Below are 20,967 nucleotides of genomic sequence, written 5' to 3'. Positions count from 1 at the left end.
TGTATAGTAAAAACTGAATTATGATTTATGACACGACAACAAGACGAAAACGAAATTTTCTTTAAACGTGACAAACCACAAACCGCGAATAAGAATTCTTCACTAAAGCTACAACTAGAGTGCAGCACTTTACAGAGAAATTATTGGAGCCATCTGCAGTTACTGTATTTAACTAAACGCTAATTTCAAACAAAAGTTTGTAGGAATAGGGTGTTAAAGTTTTGTAATATTTTATGTACACTAATAATTAATATTATAAAAATGTTATAAAAAATATTATAAAAAGTATTATAAAAATATAGCATTAAAAATTAGTCAGAATAAGGTTCTTATTCTGTGATATTATATCCACAGAGAAATTCCGCCACATGTTCTGTAACACCGACCATTTAGAGGTTTTATTACGCCCTCTACAGTTTATAACGTTATGTCGAATGTAGTTAGTTCGTTTGACGCGCTTCGTTTGCTTATACAAAATTTTAATGAAATAAACATTTGGTGATTAAATTTACTTCTCTGGACGTGAACTATTATCATATGAAGAAGAAATTATAAATAGCAAGGAGAATAAGTACGCTTTTATCATATGAACTTGAATTATATGAATTACGTATTTATCCCACGATAAATTCAAATAAATGTAATTCTACAGTATACTCAATTCGAACGTGAAAATTGGTAAAATTTGAAACAAAGTCAAGGTACTGAAGAAGTGGATATAACATAAAGTACTTTCTCGTATTCAACGATTTACAGAGGTTTGGTATTAATTTATAACAGTTAAGTCATTAATTTATAACATCCAAGCAAATTTGAGCATTTAATGGAGTACAATTACTTTTTATTATAGATTTTGCATAACCTTCACTTCCATCATAGGATACGATATTTGAGGGACGATCTTTTCTGAACAGAGATAACATTAATGACGATATCTTTCGCGTCTAATGATGAGTTGCATGTAACTTTTATTCTTCCAGTCACCCAATCATGTCGTAGGGCGAATAGTCCGAATCGACACGGGTGATTGGTTAGATAACGTAAATCTTCTACCTGCGAGTAATAATATTTTATGCTTCATTTATCAATTCAGGATAGAGTTAATCGCTAGTAAAACAATGGTCGCTAGCCACCGTCAGTTGATTTCAGGAAAATGTTACGTTAATTAGAATGTAAAAGTTGTATGTCAGACTCGAATGTTGGAGACGTTTCGGAACCTCTCCCTAGTGTAAGCTTTTCGCATCCGGAAGGTATGTCTGAGAACTGAAGGATGATTGTGTTGGTTTACTTGATTCATGCCATTTTTCCAAATCTAGTGTTAGGTAGACAGGTAGCATACCTTCTGGTGTGAGTGTTAATTATAAATGGGTAGGATCAGGACAAATCAGACAGTCTCCGATCGGGTAGGCGCGTTATAGCATGTCCAACCTGTCTTTGGAATTCAAATTTAAGAAACCGACCGTAAAATTGGCACGAGTAGAAAATACAACTTGTCTCTAGTTTCACTTGTCGATTAATTAAATTCATTATTACGGTCGTGGTCACAAGATGGCTTTCAAAACGAACTTGTGATTTTATAATTATGTATGGGCATTATAATTGTTTGCACGTACGTATGTAAGATAATGGTTAACCATGGTTCCTTTTTTCTTATTTTTTTTTTTGTAATTAGAGATTTTCGGGACTAAATTTAGAAGAGATCCGACAAATTTAATGCAATGAAATGATAGTTGTGTTTGTTTTAGTGTTACGAATAACGAGATGTCGCGATTGTTTTTAGAACTTTTTGATTATTAGTTGCCAGAATTTATTTCCTTATAATTTTTCCCTAAATAAATAATAAATAAATAAGTAATTTTTCTGTTTTCTTATATTTAAAGTTGATATTTGACAAAATTTATATCATTTTGATTAAGATTGAGATAAAATCAAAATACTCATTTTTAATTGACTTAATAGATCATTAAATCAATTTCTTCGCATGTGCTAAAAAGATGGTAATGGCAAATTGCTTGATCTTGACAGAAGTATTTAAAACATGTTTTGCAAATAATATATATATATTATATCACTTTTGCATACTTTTTTACAAGATTTCTATAGAAATCAAATACATATTGACTAACTTGTTTACATTTTTCCATTGCTTCCAAAAATTCTGTCTCCGTAAAACTACCAACAGTATTACAACATATAACATCTTTATTCATACTATCAAATGCAAATGTAAATTCTGCTCTAGCTTCCTAAAATGGATAGATAATTCGTTAAATATCTCAATTTTTCCCTTAAAGTATATAAATATTCCTTTAAATACCTGTAATTGAGTAGTATCAGGATCTAATACAATATTTTCAGTGCCTTCCTGTATCATACAATTCACTGCTGCAATAGTAAATTTCATTGGAATACCAGCATTAATAAGTGCCAAGCATGCTGCATTTATTGTACAGGCTAATATCTAAAATTTATTCATATTTATTAATATATAGTATAAGTGATTTTATACTAGGAATGTAAAGATCATACCCCACCAGAATCTTCTAATTCTTGTATATTAATGCATATAGCAGTTGCTGGATGGAAAGTAGCAATTATTGCAGCTTCACAAGTTTCTTTGATATACATTTCTGTCATTCTGTCATCCACCTCTTGAAAAATTAATAATGTATTAATATCATTATGTTGTTGAGCAATTGAATCAGCTTTAATTCAATAATTAAAAATTTTGTTTCACTTACTTGCTGGACCTTTGATAGGACTGTATGATACTTCGACTGATGCTTTATCATAAATCATTTTTTGTGGTTTTGCTTCTATCGGCCCATATATACCAGCAACTACAGCAGTATTTCCTAAAATACATAAAATGTTATTAATAAATAATGATAGTGATAATTAAGGTTAACCTACCTTGCATTAGCATTGCCGATCCATCAGGCATTGAAAGTTGGTTTAATTCACAATTCATTGGTCGTAATCTAAATTCACCTTCCGGCGTTTCTTCAGACATGTCCGCTTCTTACAATTAAAAAGCATATGTTGTTTAATTATACTTGGCGGGAAATTCGTGGTTTAGTGGTTATGATACGATATAGAACAATATATATATACATATAGCACGTGTTACAGTAATTCGAATTAAACGTTTAGGAAACAAAATTCCCTAGGAAGGAATTCCTATTTTACCGATTGAAAACTGATCTATAAGAAATGTTTTTTACTTTAATTCTTAAAAAATGCTGTACACCACTAAAATATACAAATTACCATAATTATAATTTTTAATACTTATATTGAAACATTTTCCAAACATTTTTCGATAGATATAAACTTTTAAATATCATGTATCTTTTCAATTAATTTTTAAATACTAAACTTAATTATAATATATATAATATATAGTATCATAGTTTTTCATATGCAGTATTCACATGAAGTGTTCAACATTAGAATATTATTTTCTTACATAGACTGATTTGAATAGTAAGAAATCTTATTCTCTCTCTCAAGATAAGTCAATTATAAGGGTACCAACAGTCGATTTCGTCTGTTTTACCAGTAAATCTAGATCCCTTTAGATCCAAACCTTACTGATAACGTAGTTACCCAGATTGCTCATCTTCTTAATCTTCCTCTTCTTCTTCTTCCTCTTCTTCTTCAACTCCTTCTTCCTCTTCCTCTCCTGCAAGAACAATTACTTTTTTGCATAACGCGAGAAAAATAAAATCTTCTCAACCCAATTATACTATTAATTTCATTGATTTTACCCATCGGTATAACTGGCGGAGGTGGCATCTGAGAAATTCTGTAAGCTTCTTCTTGTTCGAAGGTGGGATCTTGTATTTCCATAATCTCGGGACCGATTATGTACTGATCTTGCACAGGTGGCATGGACGGTGGACTGTAATTGTACGTGATGTATTTGTGACCCCAGCCGATGTACACGTTAGCGAAACGCCTGTGGAGAGATACCATTAAAGTAACATTAGCGTAATTTCTCGCGCATTAATTTTCCTTTAACGCGCCATAATTCCTCTTTTCCCGGTTGATTCGCCCCATGATAAAACCGTACCCCTCGTGGCCAAGTTAGGCGTGCTGTTTCTTCGATATCCCAAGGGGAATTTATATTCGTCGGCGACATAAATATCAAAGATACGTCTGCTTAATGGAAAATCATTATTGAGTAGGGGCTAGAGTGCACGCACCTTCCACAGGCGAACGCGAATGCGCCAGGCCAAATATTTGATCTAATTAACGCAACTGCCTGGTCAAGTTGGACGTGAGAAGATTGCAAGACTCTCCACGGTATTATCGAATCCACGATAGCGTCTTCCGATAGCGGTGTCAAAAGTGGTGGACCAACCTCTGCCTCGGGTCCAGCTCTTGCCTCCTCCTCCTCTTCTTCACCCACTTCCTCTTCCTCTCCAATTTCCTAATTTCATGATAAGTAGTCCATAATAGATATTTTCTATGTAGATGTTTTCTACATAGATATATGCTAAGTAGATTACATTCTGTAGTACTCTATATACATATTGTCCTTTTTTCAAGTTAATCTTTTAGCTTCCAATGTTAGATCGGTGCAATATTCATTTTAAAAATAAAATTTTGTTCTCGATTAATTTTATCTAAACTTTTTCGGTAAGATTCTTTTGTTTCGACCATAACGAAGTATATTTGATCGTTTTAGAAGTTTCGTTTATTCTTTACAAACTTGTGTTTCTGTTCTTATTATTATAAGAATGACTAACTTCTTCTTGTGCTGCCTTTGGATTCCACCATACGACGCGGCCTTGTTTCAAAAGATACGGTGCATGATGACACCAATTCGACATGGAAGGGTCTATTAAATCCTTAATAGGCAAAGGATCGTAATGTACGTTCTCTGACAATTCTCCGCCTATACATGCAATGAATGGTATTTAAAGAATATTATATTTATATAAAGTAGAAAAATTCCTCTTTTATGATTAATAAAACGAGTCTTATATAAAACAGTAACGAGCGTTGCGAATAATTTATAGTACTGATCTTTCTTCTTCGAATTTTCTTCCAGATAAACACGAAACGTTATATACCTTCCTCTACTTCCTCCATCAACTCTTCCTCCTCGTCTCCGGCGCCAAAAGTGAAAAATCCAATCGGAGAAACTTGGGTGGTCGCACTAATCCTGGCTATTTGTGCACGGAGATAATTCTTTTCGGTGCCAGGGAATGGTGGGAAAGTGTGAAACTATAAATCGGAAATATAATCGTGGTTCTTTGATTTTTGATATTTTTCACCTTTCTCTTTCTTTTTTATTTTATTTTTTTGTCTCTGTGGAAAATGAACACGTACCGGCGTTTCCAAATTTCCTGTACAGTAGCGAACAATCTGTCGTGCAATTACTATCTGCTGCGGTGTAACCGGTGGCAGTTCGATCCACTTGTCCAAACCGGGCTCGTTGCATACAAAATACACCTGGAACAAAGTCGACCACCGGGATCACGCTCAGGAAAACACGCCCCGTGTTTTGCGTCGCATATTAATTCGATCGAACATTGCGCTTTGAATGCTGCTGATGTTTTCCACTCGTACAATGTGATTCCACTTCGATTAATGGAATGTTACGTAATGATATCGTTACGTTTAATCGTTAGTCAGAAACCATGACTCATATTAGATAATTTCATTTTTAATTCTGTGGAAGTTGTGCTCCTAACTTTTTACGATACGTCGTAATTTTGCGTAAAAATTGTACGAATACATGAAAAGCGTTTTATTTCGAAAAAATAACAATTAACAATTAACTTCTATCTCTTTTTTCGGTAAAAAAATTTTGCTGTCTTTATTGTTCCTACATTAAAGATATTCGGGAAGTATACCTTGGTATTCGCACCAGTTCCGATTCTCTCCGACGGTACTTCCGTTGGTGGTACCCACGAATGAGTAGGTAGAGGCGGAAAGACGAGCTTCAAACCTTCCGGTTCTTTTTCTTCCGTTGCTTCAGCTACTCCCTCAGTTTCCTCCGTCGCTTCTCTTTCCATGTTTTCAGCAGCTTCTCTCTCTGCTATAGCCATTTCTTCCGCTCTGGTTCGCTCCTCTTCACGCCTCTGTTTCTCCTCCTCCGCCATTCTCTGCAGACGCGTGGACGATATTCAGAAAGTGCTTTGCTCTCTCTCTTTCTAAAATGAATTTACTCTATCGTGTTGGCTTACAATGTTTCGTGATTCAAGCAAATAATATCAAGATAGACAGTACTTGGATTTATTTCATTGTGAAAAATGAAAGTTTCGTTTCCAAGTCATTCTTTTACCTCTAATCTTCTGTTCAATTCCTCTGTTTGCAAGTCTGCTTCTACCACGTAATAATTTTTTGGACTCCCAAGTACCTTTCCCCAAAATCTATCATGCGAAATTATTAATTTAAGAATATTGTTTAAAAATTTCTTCAGAATCTTTGTCCAAAATATATCGCATGAAATTAAATTATTAAGGATTTTTATCCGAAATCTATCGCGCGAATTTATTAATTTTCGAACATTTCTTTTACGATAATAAAATTTCTCGGTATTTACCTGACGTTTTCTATAGGAGACTCGGCCATGAGTTTTCGTATAGACAAATTAAGCAATACCATTTGTCCCCGTGGCAACCCCACGCCAGTCTGTTCGAAATAAAATAGAAGATCCAACATGTTGGGTATTTTATTCTTTATATCCCCTTCTTCCTCTTCCTCTTCTGTCTCGAGTTTTTCTCCCTTGTCTTCGTAGATACTCTGAACATTCTGGAATTGCAGTAAGACGCTCAAAGTATCCGTCTAAATAACGACCAACTTTTCCTCGCGATTCACGTTACTATTTTATACGACAGTTAAATCAAAGATCCCGGTTTAATCGTTAATTGCCTACTGTCCGTACCTTGAACAGCTTGATGATCTCTTTCGCATCCTCATACTGCGCCGGTGCAACGTATACGTCTCGTAGATGATTGGACTGAGTCTTAAATCTCTCCTCTTTGACTTTTCTGCTGAATTCCTCGAAAATATCCACCGCGTTCTTTGGCCTCTCGGCGAGTATCTTCGCTAAAACTTCCGTCAAGTGATCGTACCTAAGAATCGTTCAGAATCGAGAATAATATCTAAGGAAATTTTTACTATTACAATACTTTGTATTTGTAGAGATAATGTGATCGACTCCGATCGTCACTATTAATTAATTATAGGTTGAGCAATGAAACAGTCGAGTCTTTATTTTATTAAACACTTCTTTTATATTATAATATCGAGTCACATTCATGTTACAGATTTGGTATCGATTCAATAAAGGAAGATTATATGTCTAACAAAGGTTAATTTAAATTCCAACTTTACTAGCAATTTTTGCAGATTGGGAATTACTAATTAAAAATTGTCTGTGTGTAATCTTTTCATATACTATCGTAACATGATATGGTAACAATGACTAGTTGAAGTTGCCTTAAGTAGTTTCCAGAAGATCGTAAAGCAAACTTATTAATAATAAATCGACCACTAAAATAGTTGATTATATTCAAAAGCGAGTAGTAGTCAAAGATAATATTTTTGATTTGATAACCTCGATAAGATTTCCTCGAAGCGTCTCGCTATTCCTAAGAAGCTGATATGTAATTATTATTAAATTCTAACTTCATAAGGGATGCTAAGAGATGTCTGTACATTTCGTTTCTGTTTACAACGAGTATAATTCCAAATATACAATGATATAGTGACCAATGATATACATACGTTCAAAAGTTTGGTACGCTGTCAGCCTTTTACATCAAACTAACTTTTTCATACATTCTATCGAGAAATAAGAACATCGTGATCATAACTGTCACTTTGAAATATAATCAATTACAATTCCTAACAAGCTTCAAACTTTTCTTTCTCAGAAATTTCGATATTCCATAGTCATTCTATATCTAGAAACACATCCCAATTTTCTTTTAAGTTTAATCAATTGATCCCACAAGAAGTTAATTCCTCTTTCTTTTTCAAATTTTCTACGTTCAACGATTCACCGATCCACCGATTAAATTCGGCGGAGCAAGTCGCGTTTCAAATTCATGAACTCACAAGCTATCACCTGACTCTGGACTGTGTTTTTGAAGAAACTTTTTAGCACGCCGTATATCATGTTCCACGCAGGGAACATCGTCGGGCGGTACTTCTTCGATGTTATAGCTGTACGCCATCTTAAACGTCGATTTATTTTCTCCGCCAACGCATTTCTGTACGATTCTACTCTTGTTTTCGATGCAAACTACGCGAAATGTTTCTAATTTTTATCGTACACTAAAACGTAACCGTTTTATACATTTGATGTCATCGTTTTGTAACACGCGTATATCGCGGTGTCAGACAATGGCGATTCTCTCTTTTTTTCTGTCGCCTTCGTTTATTTTCAGCGTATAATCAGTGTCGTTCATCCGCTCCACGGACGCTTTAGGTTACTCGCGGCTACAGTTTCGAAAGCGTTATCTAATGACCCAATTATATTAACGAACCGAAAACGTTGTTAATCAGAATGAAATTAATTAAACCTGCAGATAAATGTTACTCCGCTGATTTTTCGCTGATACCTGTTTCTGGAAATAATGAGGTTATTCACAATGGAGATTCATCGTGAACATATTCATTTGTATCAAAATGAGTTACGTTTTGGCTAGAAATATGTATTGTCAGATTTAAATTATTGAACTTTGTGTTTATACGACTGAAGTTACTTAACCTGAAATTAAGCTGGGATTTAAACAATCTGATTTCTGATGGCTGAGTAGTGGAAAATAGATGTATTTAGATAGAAATATATTTAGATAGAAAATAGATGATAGACTCGGTTTAAATTACACGCAGAAGATATGGTTTTATATTTCTGACGTAGAATGCAATGCATTTTTTATGATTTATGTATACGATGTCGATCTGAATGCGAGTAATACATTAAATATACGTTGTGAAATTAAAACAAAAACTTTTGTAATAATTCAGGTAAATCACAAATTAGAAGTTTTACTATATCGATATACATTTTATACGATAATGATTTAATAGCGAGTATATAACATCGGAGATAATCAAAATCCAATCAACAATGAACAAGCTAATGGCGCAGTACAGTGAGAGACGCGAGAATGAATTATGTCGCGCATATGAATGACCATCTATCTTAATGAAATTAAATCGCACGCGCCGCTTTCTATCAGGCTGCATCCTGGAGCACGGTTTATCGTCTATCGTCTGCCCTAAATAGAAACGTTGCTTCTCGAGGTCACTAGCTGCTTCCTTTGACGCCCATCCCTAGTGCTGTGTAACAGGACACGTGTCCTGCCATCGGAAAAAGTGACTTAACAGAGCGATAACCGACGAAACAGCTCGATTTAGAATATCTTCGGATAAATACCTTTTGGAAATAATAAAAATAACGAAAACGAAGGAATCATCGCCGTGATATTTTAGGTAATACGCAACCGTACAATTTGAATTTACCGATATTCCAATTATCCGATCGTTATGATCCGGATTGAAACTAAGATTACACCAATAGAGAGATAAACTTCGCAAGGAATAATTAATTTCGTTCGTAAATTACGTAAATTTTAGAATTTATTAACATATTTACGTACAACGAATTATAGAATTATATAACATTGCGGAAGTGGAAATAACAAAAGTTATACAATTTCGTGAAAGGGTTAGAAAAATTAGTTAGAAAAATTAGCAGAGTAGAAAGAAAAAGAAATTGAAATTACAAGCAAGTTGAGAATTGTAGCGCGGAGAGAACTTTTACAAAAATATCCACTATTTAAATAAATAGCGATGCTGCCACCGCCCCCGCGAATTTTACGATCAAGATCATCGTTTGTTTAGCGCTCCCATTTTCAGACGGATGTTTATTTATTTGAACACGACCAATTTCTCTTACGATATGTATATACAATTTATACCGTACGACAAGCCGTTTCTAAACACGCGCTACTCGAACCACAACGGAGATATGCCGCAGAGAAATGATCATCCAACGTAGTGTTAATAGTTTACCAAGCACCTTGACTTTTAAACATGATTACGTTACATACACGAAACGCAATTGGTCTTGTAACTCTTCGCCTGCCAAATGTTATTTATGAAATGTGACGCAACGTTTGACGCATTACCCTGTTTCCAAGAAATTTTTCGAAAAGATCACTGGAAATATGTTTAATAAATTGAATAGAATTTAAAATTCGTATTTAATTCGTATTTAAAACCGATTAAGTATATGTTTCTTGTTCTACATATTTTTCATCAAAGAGCGTAAGAGTCTGTATGTTTACAGTTTCATGTTGCACAAAAAGATTATTTATTGAAAAAACAATTCTGCTCTACTGGAAATGTTTTTAGTTTCTTCAAAATACATAATTTCACTATGAATAACTAATGCCAATAAAGTTACAACGATATATTATTAACAAATTTTCCATCATCGCAGTCTAATTTTAACAATACTTTCAGCCGATCTTTTTTTTCAAGTCAGGTTAAATTCGTCTATATTTCTCAATCTTCTTGAAGTCGCGATTCCTTCCTATAATAGAATGACCCGCAGAACTGGCTAAAACGTGTTTTCAATAGGGAACGCATCTAAATTCGATTTATCAAAATACAATTTTAATTTAATATATATTCAACTGTGGACTACTATTGGAAAAGTAATTAAACTGAAGCAATATAACAAATAATATATTTAAAAGCATAATATGGAATGTTTGCGTATGGCGACAAACCATTATAATACGATTTTTATCACATTGAACTAGATAATTATTTTGCTTAAATATTTCCGTGATCAAATTTTCTATACAAACAGTAATTGAAAATAGCTATTCAAAAAACATTGTTGTTCCATCAAAAATCACGACTAGCAAATTAGAGATTTGAAGCCGGAACCGTTAATCTTAATTTTCGTTTCCATCGTCGTTGATAAAAATACGAATATGTAGAGTTGCAGGAAAATCAATAGAACCAGGAGATTTGGAATAGAGAGAGGAAATCCTGACTGCAGGCTGACAATCTGTACGCACTAATTAACTGAACGCAATCGCGTTCGCTAATCGGCCACCAGTGGCTTTAGGATCGCGGGGATTACAGAAACTCGCGCCGCTATCAGTTAGTCACACGTGCGACGCGATTTGTCATCGGGGTCAATTCGTCAATGAGGGATCGGTTAGGGAGGGGTCAAACCGCGGCACATAGCGAATTTTCGACGGCTGAATCGCTAATAATCTCAATCTCGTAATTTCGCGAATGGTATAACAGGTGGCGTCTGGCAAAGGGATTCGCGTTTACAACGGCGGAAATGTAAACGTTATCGATCTTCGATCAGTGATCGGATAGCATCATTCGATGGATGTGCAAAGCTAATGAATGTTCGAAGAATGGACTTGTAGAAAAAATAATTAGGTTTCTATTGTATTTTCTTTATTATATATTTTTATTGGAAATTATCAGTGTTTCCATGTATAAAGTATCACTGATGTTTTATATGTTTTTGTGTTTTAATATTGGAACTTTAAATTATATTAGATTGAATTCATCTTGAAATCGTCGACAGACATTGAACAAAGTCAATAATTGTCGGCAAATATTGATAAGCGGCGATAGCTTCCGAGAAGTAACGAGATTTGCTTTTCAAGTTTATATTTCTTTTGTTTTTTATGTTAGAATTAATCTCTTAAATGAACGAGGAGGTACAGAATGCGATTGTAAAAATGCATAATATTTAAATAATTACTAATCTGTAACAATATTTACAATATATTTAATATCACACGTGTATAATACGTATTCACAGTACAGAACAAAACAAAATTAAAGAGTGGAATATCGACAAAAATATAATAATACAAAAAGTAAAATACACGCCAAATCAATTTCATTAATGTCGATAACCAACGGCAAATATTATCATATAATTGTCAACAACATTCGCATAACTCCATGCCTTCTTTCACAGTTTCGAAATATAAATCTTTCGCAGTGACGATTAAACTGTATCGATGATTATTACAAATATCGACATCGAGATATGGATAACTGTCAATAAATGTTAATCATTCACAGATATTATCACTAAAAACAAATACATAATTTCACTCATTATATTAGCGCTGTAATCTAAACTTCGCGCTTCAATCACTCTCGTTCGTATCGATATCATTAGCTCAAAACTTATACACGTTTAGGCTTAAAGGACATGTATATCCTTGAACCTGATACACAATCAGATATACACAGCAGAAATAATGTGCTTTTAGTTTTGGATAATGTGATCTTGGTTACACACGTGGTAAACTGGAATAAAATATCAATAAATTTTCTTGTAATTTCCAAAGAGGAATTAATTATAAATTTATGTCATAAATATAAAAAAATTGATATTAATCGCGAGCCCATTTCGTCTTAAGCCCACGCAGAGTGGCGTAGGTGTGATCGATGTTGGCCCGATTATTTCGATCGCGGCGATTTGGTAATAGGGGATAATTAACAAAATCGGAGGGTGATTAATAAAAGGCACGTGTTGACGCCGTGATCGAGCGCCGGCGCCGATTCATCCTGACGCGTTAATCCGGCTTGTCGAAATTGAATTGGCGGGTTCGACGAGCGTATTGTTCGTGCGACCATACCACGCGCATTAATTAACAAACGGACGTTAACGTTCGTTCGCTAATCGCGTCCGTCGAATTTCGCGCGACGTCGCGTCCGAGTCGAAATGAGATTCACGCCCGATAGCACCGACAAGAGGCACGCTTCTAATTACGTTACGCTAACGTTTTCCTTTTTTTGCAACATCGTAACAACTTGTTTGATTACTTTGCGTGAACTATTTGCGGCTTAAGGGTGACCTCGTTGCCCGTTACCACGGAAAATATACAGGAGGCCCGTAGGATGGCGATTGGGGTAAGAGTAATATTGCCATATATCGTTAGGATAACGTACAGGTGAAAAACTTAGGATCACTTTCTGATTGCATCTATATTGAATCAGGTAAAATTTTATTCTGTCCAGGTCACATTTTAACGAGAAATTTCGATAATTATAAATTTTAGATAAATCCATTTTATTTCTTCCAGATGGAATTATGGTATCAAATATGTCACTTATACAAAAAAATTATATTATCCAAGAGTTGATTCATCTTCTCTGGTTGTCAGATTATGTCAGCTTCGTGACAACGTTTGTAATTTGATTAATTGAAGATTAAAATCTTGAAGCGACAATCGAATATTTTAAGTCACTATGTTATTGATTTTCCAAAACAAGTAAATATTAAATAAGATACACAAAGATCGAAATATACGTAATTCTAGAACAATACATTATTTATGTACATTATTCGATATTTTCATTTAATTTTTATATTTAATCTATAACGCAACTGATAGCACGATCTAAAGACAAATCGCTCTATCTTATCGCTGAACTCTATATCGTTTATTTAACCTCTTTATTACAATGTTATTATAACACGACGTGTAACTCGGTTGCATTTATACCGATCAGTTCATTCATGTACTCATTCATACAGAATACTCATAAATCTCCAGAAGTGTTCCAACCAGAAATTAAAATCATACCCAAACACACCACAAACAAAAATCTCTCAAACATCGGTCACCCTTACTTATCAAGGCTTTCATTTTCAAACCGGTTGAAAATCCAATTCATAGAAAAACATCCAAGAAACCCGAACAAAAATCTTCTATTCATGAATCACCGCATTCGTCCGAAACTTTCGCCATCCAATCTTTCGAGCTAGATCAAACCGAGTGCATCGAATTCGTTAATCAAGCAGCGTATAGCTGGCAGTTCGAGCGTGGAGAAGAAGCACCGTCTTTACGGTACTTGCAATTTTGCGGGGGCGTTTGAGTATGAATGAGTAAGAAGTCCCCACCAGACCCTCTCTCCCACCCTCCAACTATTCTCTTCTCTTTTGGTCCTCCACCCTGTCGCTGTTTCTCGTCCCTCCCGCCCCTTCTACGACCATTTCTGCCGCCAACCTTCTATCTGCCTTCCTCTCTCCATGCGTCTCTCGTAAGTCTTTCTCTCTTTCTCTTCGTACGTTCTGCTCTTTCTCTTTCCTTCTCGACTTGAGCCGAGAGAGCAGCTCGGTATCGGGGGTCGGTACTCTGTTCGTGTACCGCGCTTCTTTCGGTCAGTTTTCTCTCGTGAGTTCCACGCGCGCGTCCTTTCGCAAGGATTTCACTTGGTGCCGGTCTTAACGTGAATTAACCGGATAAGAGAGGAGGAGGCTTCTTGTCGAAGGATTCCCGCTGGACGGGGAACTGTCATCCGCCACGATGCGCCGTCGAAGCACACGGTTAGTCCTAATGGATCGACTTACGTCGTTTTTCTCTTCCGTGAATATTCGTCTCGAGATTCTGGCGAACGGAACGTTCGATGGTCGAGGGGCTTGTATCTTGCTTCGTGTTTTGCATGATTGATCGATCGGTGGTGAGAGAGTGTATGTATTTGTGTTACAGTGGAAACTTGAATTTGAACGATTTGGTAATTTTGGGACTATTTTAGTGAAGAAGGGTTTTACATCCGACGTTTCGTTCGCTAGTGTTCCCAGTAAATGTTATGGTTAAGGTATTATGTATTGAGCGTGACAAAAAACTACATATATATAAGATTATTGGAAAACGTGGATATGGTAATACACATTGAAAAATATATTAGAATAATAGGTAGTTTACAGGAGTATACCATACAGGTTTGAAAAAATAGATTATTACAATGTTATAAATACATTAATTAGTACAAATTTCATAAAATCGTAGGACCTAAATATTTAGATTCGAAAGAAAAAGCAGCATCGAAAAAGAAATCCTCGGAATTGTCTTTCATAACCATAGGAACAGTCTGAGAGAATAGGATTCGATACTATAAATTGACTAAAAAAAAAAAAAAAAAAAAATTGCATTAACCTAATTTCCGGAATTATTAAAAATCGAAAAATCATTACGAAAGATCCATGATTTCTTTTCAAATACCGGATAAATTTCATGATGAGGGAATAAAATGCAGCGCGATTAAGGTAGTTGTTTCTCAAGCATCAAAATCGAATCGTTCACAGTAGTAGAACATCTCGGGCAACGAGGAAAACTGGAAATAACCGGGTTGGAAAAAGAAAACGGGGCAGAAACTGGGAAAGGAACGGCGGAAGAACAATTGGTTCTGTGCACATAGGTTGTTAAAACGATTTACCGCCTGTCCCATAGCTATTAAATCTTGTCGTTAAAACTTTCTTGTCGTTTCGAGCTTCTTTCAAGCGTGAGACACGTCGTACGCTTCTCTCGTTCGACGATCGAGAATAGAATCCAGCTAGAATCGCGAAAAGCTGGTCCATGATACCTACATAGAAACGATCGTTGGTGACGTGATAACCTCCCCGTTAAATTTAATTAACTGTCTCGCTACTCCCCGTCATCGACTTTGCCTATCTCTGTTCTTCTGTCGCTCGAGTATCCCATCATGATGGAATCGTGTCGCTGGTTACTACTAAGGGGGCTATCCAAGAAGCACGCGTTCCATTATTCATCGGTCGTTTCTACATTCGCATCGAACGATCGCTCGTAAATCGCCGGTTCACTTTTCATTAAGACGTCCGCAAGTAGAGTGAATGAGCGGCTGAATGAATTTCCAGAATCCATTGCTCTTCCTGTCCACTTGCCCTTGAACCATTCCACACTGGGTCACAACCGTGTTGCTTCATTTTTCTACAGCTTGTCATATTTAACACGTATGTGGGAGAAATAGAGAGATATCAATGGTATTATCGGTTATTATCGAGAATTTTCAGTATAGGAATTGGCGATATTCTTGTTTTACGATTTGAAAGTATTGACGTAAAATATCGAAAATTTATGGTATATATAAAGTGTCCAAAAGTGTAATAGCTATATTTTATCAGTATATTTTATGAATATAACCAAACAAAAAATATTATACGAACATAGATCATTGGTATTGTTGATAGCTATCGACGTAGTATGCGAATTTTGTCGTGGTCAATCTAATAGTTTGCTATGAGGAATGAATATTAATGGTGTTTCGTGTGAAGAACGTGCTAGTTGGTTGGGACTAGGTTCTTAGAAATTGCATGAAATATATTAACTAAATAGACTGATGTTCATCGAAATTTTCTATTAATATTGCAGAGGTCAAAAGCAAATGTTGTACAAGCGATAAAATCTTTAATTTGAAAAAATTATAAATAAAGTTGATATCGTTATATATATAAAGCATATCGTTATACGTTCTTATAAACGTTTGAAAACTTCTGAATAAATCCTGTACATTATTATAAGTGTTACCTATGTATTGTATACCGTTTCGTACTTAACATGCTTTTAGGAGAAAAACGAAAAAATACGCTTGCACGCTTTTTTGTTGAGCCTTTCGATTGATTTAAACACTATGACTGGCTTGTTAGCATATTTAAAAATAGTAAAATTTTCGTCTATACGAAACAGAAACTTTCCAAAGTGCAACGTGCAAATGAAATAGCGTTCGAACCATCTGTTAGAACCTCTCGTATCTCCTCCATTTCGTGAGCATATTTAGCGAACGATTAGCAAAAACGGACTAACAAAATCCTCAAACAGAAACACCGGTGCAAAGTATATTCAATTACGTCTGGGATCATCTATTGCGCCGTAATCTCCAAAAAGATGCCGATCCCAAACTTCACCAATGAAACTACCATTACTTCGAATTACACCTTTGAATCTCGATACCAGAGACAAATAGAAAGCATGCAAGAAAGTAACCAAGCACACAGACGGTTTTCTAAAGAATCAAATTCCGTTGATCAGTGTAAAAGGGATCGTCTGTTTATCGAGGAAAAAAGAAAAGTGTAAACGAAACGCAACAGCTCGGTGAAAGAGAAAAAGAAAGAGGAGTGAGGGAACGAGAGAAAGAACGAAGGGGGAGAAATTGACGGTGACTTGAGTGTCAGAAGGCCGCAGGCTCGTGGTCCCTGACCGGTCGACGCAGCCTCCTCCCGGTTCCAGAGAATCAGAGTCACGTTCAGTCAGTGGCCGACTCCCGTCCGCGGAGGTGGTGCGCGTTGTCGTTCCTTCGGCTCTCATACCAGTGTCGAGAGGGGTTTTCCGGTATCCAAGCCGTGGGTCCGGCCGATCTTCAGCGGGAATGACGGCCATCAGGAGCACGTGGTTAGTGGACAAATATTATTATATTTATTTTCTTCATTTTTCCTTGGAGCATAGATGAAGAACTTTGAAATTTATTATCCATAGTTAGGATACACTAGAGTTTCTAGTGATCGGATATTAATTATTATCGTTGGAAATGACGGCCATCAGGTGCATATAGTTGGTGGATAAATATTGTTATATTTAATTTCCTCGTTTCTCCTTGGAGTATAAACGGAGGACTTTGAAATTTATTGTTAGGACGTAAGACAGATTAGAGTTTACAATGATTAAATATTATTATATAGGAAATGATGTCCACCAGATGCACGTAGTTGGTGGGTAAATATTATTGTATTGATATTCTTCGTTTTGCCTTGGAATATTTCATGGAATGTTCATAGTTAGGACACATTAGAGTTTATGCTGGTCGAATATTAATTAATATTATGTAGTGTGGTTCAAATGAATTATCATTCTTGAAGTAAGTGAGTAAGCGAATTAACTTTATATTTCGATTTTGAATTTGAGGATAACTTCGTAGATCCTCTCATCAGGCAATTATTTGACGATGTATTGTATTAGCGACGAAACTCGTAGAAACTTTGAAAATACAAGGACTACACATTTTTATCGGTCTCATTACTCCGCTTATTCGAGTGTTACGCCACATACGCGCGCCGCGTACAATTGTGACATAATTACGAGGCCGCACGTCGCATTTGTCCACTTTTTTCGCAGGTTTTTCGACCTTGCCTTCGCATTTCCTTCGAGCCCAGTTGCTTCTGCTTTCGTAAGTGATGTTATGGTCCATCAAGTAAGAAGATAATGTATCAATGCATATTTGCCTGTGCCGGATTGAACGATATAAATTTCTCGTTAATTTATTGTCGTCAGAAGCTGTCTGTTCGGCGCCATACTAATCAGAATAAATTAGGAAATAGTTCAAGTATCAAACTAGATAGACATTTGATGATTCATAGGAGATATTAGAAATGTTTCTATAATTGATGTTTGAAAGTATGGAAAGTCTCTTTTATTCGAAATTCTCCAATCAGATATTATAATTGTATTTTTCTTGAAAGAAATTATTTCTCTAAAGACTATATTACAATCCACAAGTTAAATATTTAGTATAGGTATTATTCTATTGAATAGAGTTCTCTTATTCCACGAACCTCAATTTCTTTCTCTTAACCATCAGATTACTCTAAATTATCCAAATAAAATTACTTTAAAAGATTACTTTTACAAATATGTATTATTAATAAAACTTATTGTATCGATATTCTAAAAGCTCTACAAGAAAATTGTCCTTTATGATCATAAAATAAATGTTTGAAATTTTCAAGTATTTCCTCGATTGCTCTATTCGCCCAAAAAATTTAATCCTCTAATCGCTTCGAACAAAATACACCGGACAATTTTCGAAAGTGGGGAAAGAACGCGGCTCGATGGAGTTTCAGCTAATCGAGGATCGCCGATCGAAAGCTGCAAAGCGGTTTTTCTCGCCGGTTTTCAGCCGAATAAGGCATGACTTTAAAAGCGTAAAGTAGGTTCACATGTTTCCGGCGTTGAAACTTAATTGAACGGGGGGACGAGTCGATAGCTGGGTCCTTCTCGTGTGAAAATTCATCGAAAAATCCTCGGTCCCCGGCTGTTCTCGGATTTTTACGATCCTCCTGACACACAATTCGCATATGCCATGAGAGGGTAGACCCTCTGGCGAGTTCCTCGAGATGCGAACCGAAGACATGTGCACTCTTCTCCCCGAGAACTCTGTTCGTCATTTGTCAAAACACTCCAGCAAAGCTTGTGTGTTGCGTCATGTGCCGTACGGTTCCTCTTTTTTCCCTCATAGTTTCTTTGTAAGCAGTTCTCTTCCTTCAAGGGAGATAAAGAGGCTTGTCGCGTCCTATTACATGTCTCATGAGAAAACCTTATTAGAATTTTCTTGTATTGTTAGTTGGACAAATTTCACACTTAAGAATTAATTTCTCTTCGATTTCTGGTAATGTTAGTTTTATGTGCGGTTACAAATTTCAATTAAATCTTTGATTAGACTAAATTTTTAAACGAACAAAGAAATTAAGATGAAAGATGTACAAAAAAATATATAATCCAAGAAGAAAAACAGATTTTTACTCATATACTTTTACGAAAATTCTAGAAAACGCATTGTTGTAAATTTATAAAATTTCTATGAAAAATAACGAACTGATCACTTTGTCAGATCACCATTCTGGTAGTTCTAGCTTTAAGATTCTATGAGCAGCTATTTAAAATTGGTTTAAAATCACTCGTTGTTGTCTGTGTGTCATCTTCGTTGCAACACTGTAGTCATATAATTGCATACGACACTTACCCACTACTTACATAGTAATTTAATCTACTTAACCTAGATACAGTAAAGTACTATGTGTTATTACTACTACTTAATTGCCATGTCAATGTATTAAACATTTTATCGCGTGACTGATCGATCGTAGTACTAAAGGATTAAGAAGTACATATATAAAAATGAATATTCAGGATGATCGTACTACACAAGCGTAATTACATAAATATCGCAATTACAAGGCGTAGATATAGAAAGGAGTCTGCAATGGCTGTTTGCGTAATTCTTTTTCACGTAGTGCTAGTGTTAATTAGAAAACAAAAAATACTAAATTCCTTCCCTTGCTTCTACTTTATTTCAGTAAAATATTTTTGTTTCGTTAATAAAAGTTTTATTCTCGTCCAGACACGTGTTAGCAAGGGAAATGCATCCGTCGCATTTTTACGAGCATTCGTGTGTCGCTATAAGCTATTTTGTCGTAGTAAGTTGGTCTAACATTATATAAGGAAATTTTGTATATTTCGTTTGCTTCTTCTTCTCTTTTTCTTGGAAGCAAAGTTCGGGAAAGTTGAAATCCCGGATGAGATAGAATGAATCACGTTTCTTAGTACACCACTGTTTGCTTCCTCTTTTCGATATAGACAGAAAATATATCTTACGTCAATTGCAAATTCCTGACGTCTAACGTGGTCTCCCAATTAAAACGGAGTGTACAGGATTTATCTGACAATGAATCTTTGAAGACCGCAAGTTTTGCGTATACTTGATAATTCGCGTTAATATTTCGAAAAGAACGATTGAAACTTACTGGAAGGTTCTGCGGATGTTAGTAGAACGCGTCTATGCAATCAATGACGATTGATATAACAGTATTTACTTAATCGAAAGAGTAATTAAGATCACAGGAAGCTTCCCACGTACTCTTGCACGCGATATTAATAACGAAGTAGACTACAGTCTACTTCCAATCCATAGACCAACCTATAAACCAGCATATAAACCAACTAACCTATATAAAATCAATTTTCTTCTTGTTTCATTCTTTAAGTCAAGTACTTCGTGAACCATCCATTCTCCTCATTTTCAAGCATTCTTTTACGAATTCAATAATTAAGAAAGGTAAAACGAATTTCTATCTTCTCTTCACTCCTTAAGCCAAGTATTTGTTTAACCATCCATTCTCTCTGTTTTTTTTAAATTTATTTATTGATCAAATAATTAATTAATATAAAATCATTGTTTATTGTATGGTCATACTTTTAGTTCAGGATTTTTTAAACCACCCATTCACATCAAACTGCAAGAATTCTTCTACGAATCAAATGATCAACACTCGCAATATCAATTTTTATTTTCGCTTCGTTCTCTAAGTCAAAGATTTCTTCGACCACTCATTTCCGTTACCCTTAAAGAGTTCTGCGAATCAAATAA

The 20,967-nt window shown here is 35.3% G+C and overlaps 3 protein-coding genes and 1 long non-coding RNA gene across 11 annotated transcripts in view; 2 read left to right on the top strand and 2 right to left on the bottom strand.

Annotated features, from left to right (window-relative positions):
- The first annotated feature begins 429 nt into the window (after positions 1 to 429).
- Positions 430 to 1,855, top strand: LOC117158200 (uncharacterized). Its single transcript, XR_013060117.1, has 3 exons — positions 430 to 571; positions 653 to 758; positions 851 to 1,855. It is a non-coding gene; the product is annotated as an uncharacterized LOC117158200 (long non-coding RNA).
- A 108-nt stretch (positions 1,856 to 1,963) lies between these two features.
- Positions 1,964 to 3,115, bottom strand: Rrp46 (exosome complex component Rrp46). The gene is made up of 5 exons (XM_033336851.2): positions 2,914 to 3,115; positions 2,742 to 2,855; positions 2,530 to 2,651; positions 2,318 to 2,461; positions 1,964 to 2,246 (listed from the first exon to the last, which is right to left on the bottom strand). The coding sequence occupies exons 1-5, from the start codon at positions 3,011 to 3,013 to the stop codon at positions 2,064 to 2,066; spliced, it is 663 nt and encodes a 220-aa protein (XP_033192742.1). The 5' UTR covers positions 3,014 to 3,115; the 3' UTR covers positions 1,964 to 2,063.
- A 417-nt stretch (positions 3,116 to 3,532) lies between these two features.
- Rsph4a (Radial spoke head protein 4a) lies at positions 3,533 to 8,198 on the bottom strand. The gene is made up of 11 exons (XM_076624539.1): positions 8,080 to 8,198; positions 6,902 to 7,091; positions 6,560 to 6,768; positions 6,299 to 6,386; positions 5,868 to 6,119; positions 5,341 to 5,463; positions 5,082 to 5,235; positions 4,751 to 4,903; positions 4,209 to 4,425; positions 3,771 to 3,961; positions 3,533 to 3,685 (listed from the first exon to the last, which is right to left on the bottom strand). Exons 1-11 carry the CDS (start codon positions 8,196 to 8,198, stop codon positions 3,627 to 3,629), a joined length of 1,755 nt encoding a protein of 584 aa, XP_076480654.1. The 3' UTR covers positions 3,533 to 3,626.
- A 5,988-nt stretch (positions 8,199 to 14,186) lies between these two features.
- Ppn (proteoglycan-like sulfated glycoprotein papilin) overlaps positions 14,187 to 20,967 on the top strand; it is a 162,332-nt gene continuing 155,551 nt past the window's right edge. For 6 of the 8 annotated variants that reach the window (XM_076624536.1, XM_033336795.2, XM_033336792.2 and 3 more), the window contains exon 1: positions 17,074 to 17,219. In XM_076624536.1, coding sequence (XP_076480651.1) covers positions 17,197 to 17,219 — 23 coding nt within the window. In that variant the 5' untranslated portion in view covers positions 17,074 to 17,196. Of the gene's footprint in view, positions 14,360 to 17,072; positions 17,220 to 20,967 lie in introns of those variants that run through there. The other 2 variants (XM_076624535.1, XM_076624538.1) reach the window with 2 other exon arrangements.

Source organism: Bombus vancouverensis, chromosome 14 (assembly GCF_051014615.1).
Source record: "Bombus vancouverensis nearcticus chromosome 14, iyBomVanc1_principal, whole genome shotgun sequence".
NCBI classification, from domain to species: Eukaryota; Metazoa; Arthropoda; class Insecta; order Hymenoptera; family Apidae; genus Bombus; species Bombus vancouverensis.
The sequence above is the reverse complement of the archived record's forward strand: the minus strand, read 5'-3'. Positions and strand labels throughout refer to the sequence as shown.

Coding starts and splice junctions, on each gene's coding strand:
- Rsph4a (XM_076624539.1), bottom strand. CDS start 8,198: ATGGCGTACAGCTATAACATCGAAGAAGTACCGCCCGACGATGTTCCC. Junction 4,426..4,750: donor GGCAGCACAAGAAGAAGTTA/GTCATTCTTATA, acceptor AGGAAATTGGAG/AGGAAGAGGAAGTGGGTGAA. Junction 3,962..4,208: donor TTCGCGTTCGCCTGTGGAAG/GTGCGTGCACTC, acceptor ATCTCTCCACAG/GCGTTTCGCTAACGTGTACA.
- Rrp46 (XM_033336851.2), bottom strand. CDS start 3,013: ATGTCTGAAGAAACGCCGGAAGGTGAATTTAGATTACGACCAATGAAT. Junction 2,856..2,913: donor ATCGGCAATGCTAATGCAAG/GTAGGTTAACCT, acceptor TATGTATTTTAG/GAAATACTGCTGTAGTTGCT. Junction 2,247..2,317: donor CTGATACTACTCAATTACAG/GTATTTAAAGGA, acceptor TATCCATTTTAG/GAAGCTAGAGCAGAATTTAC.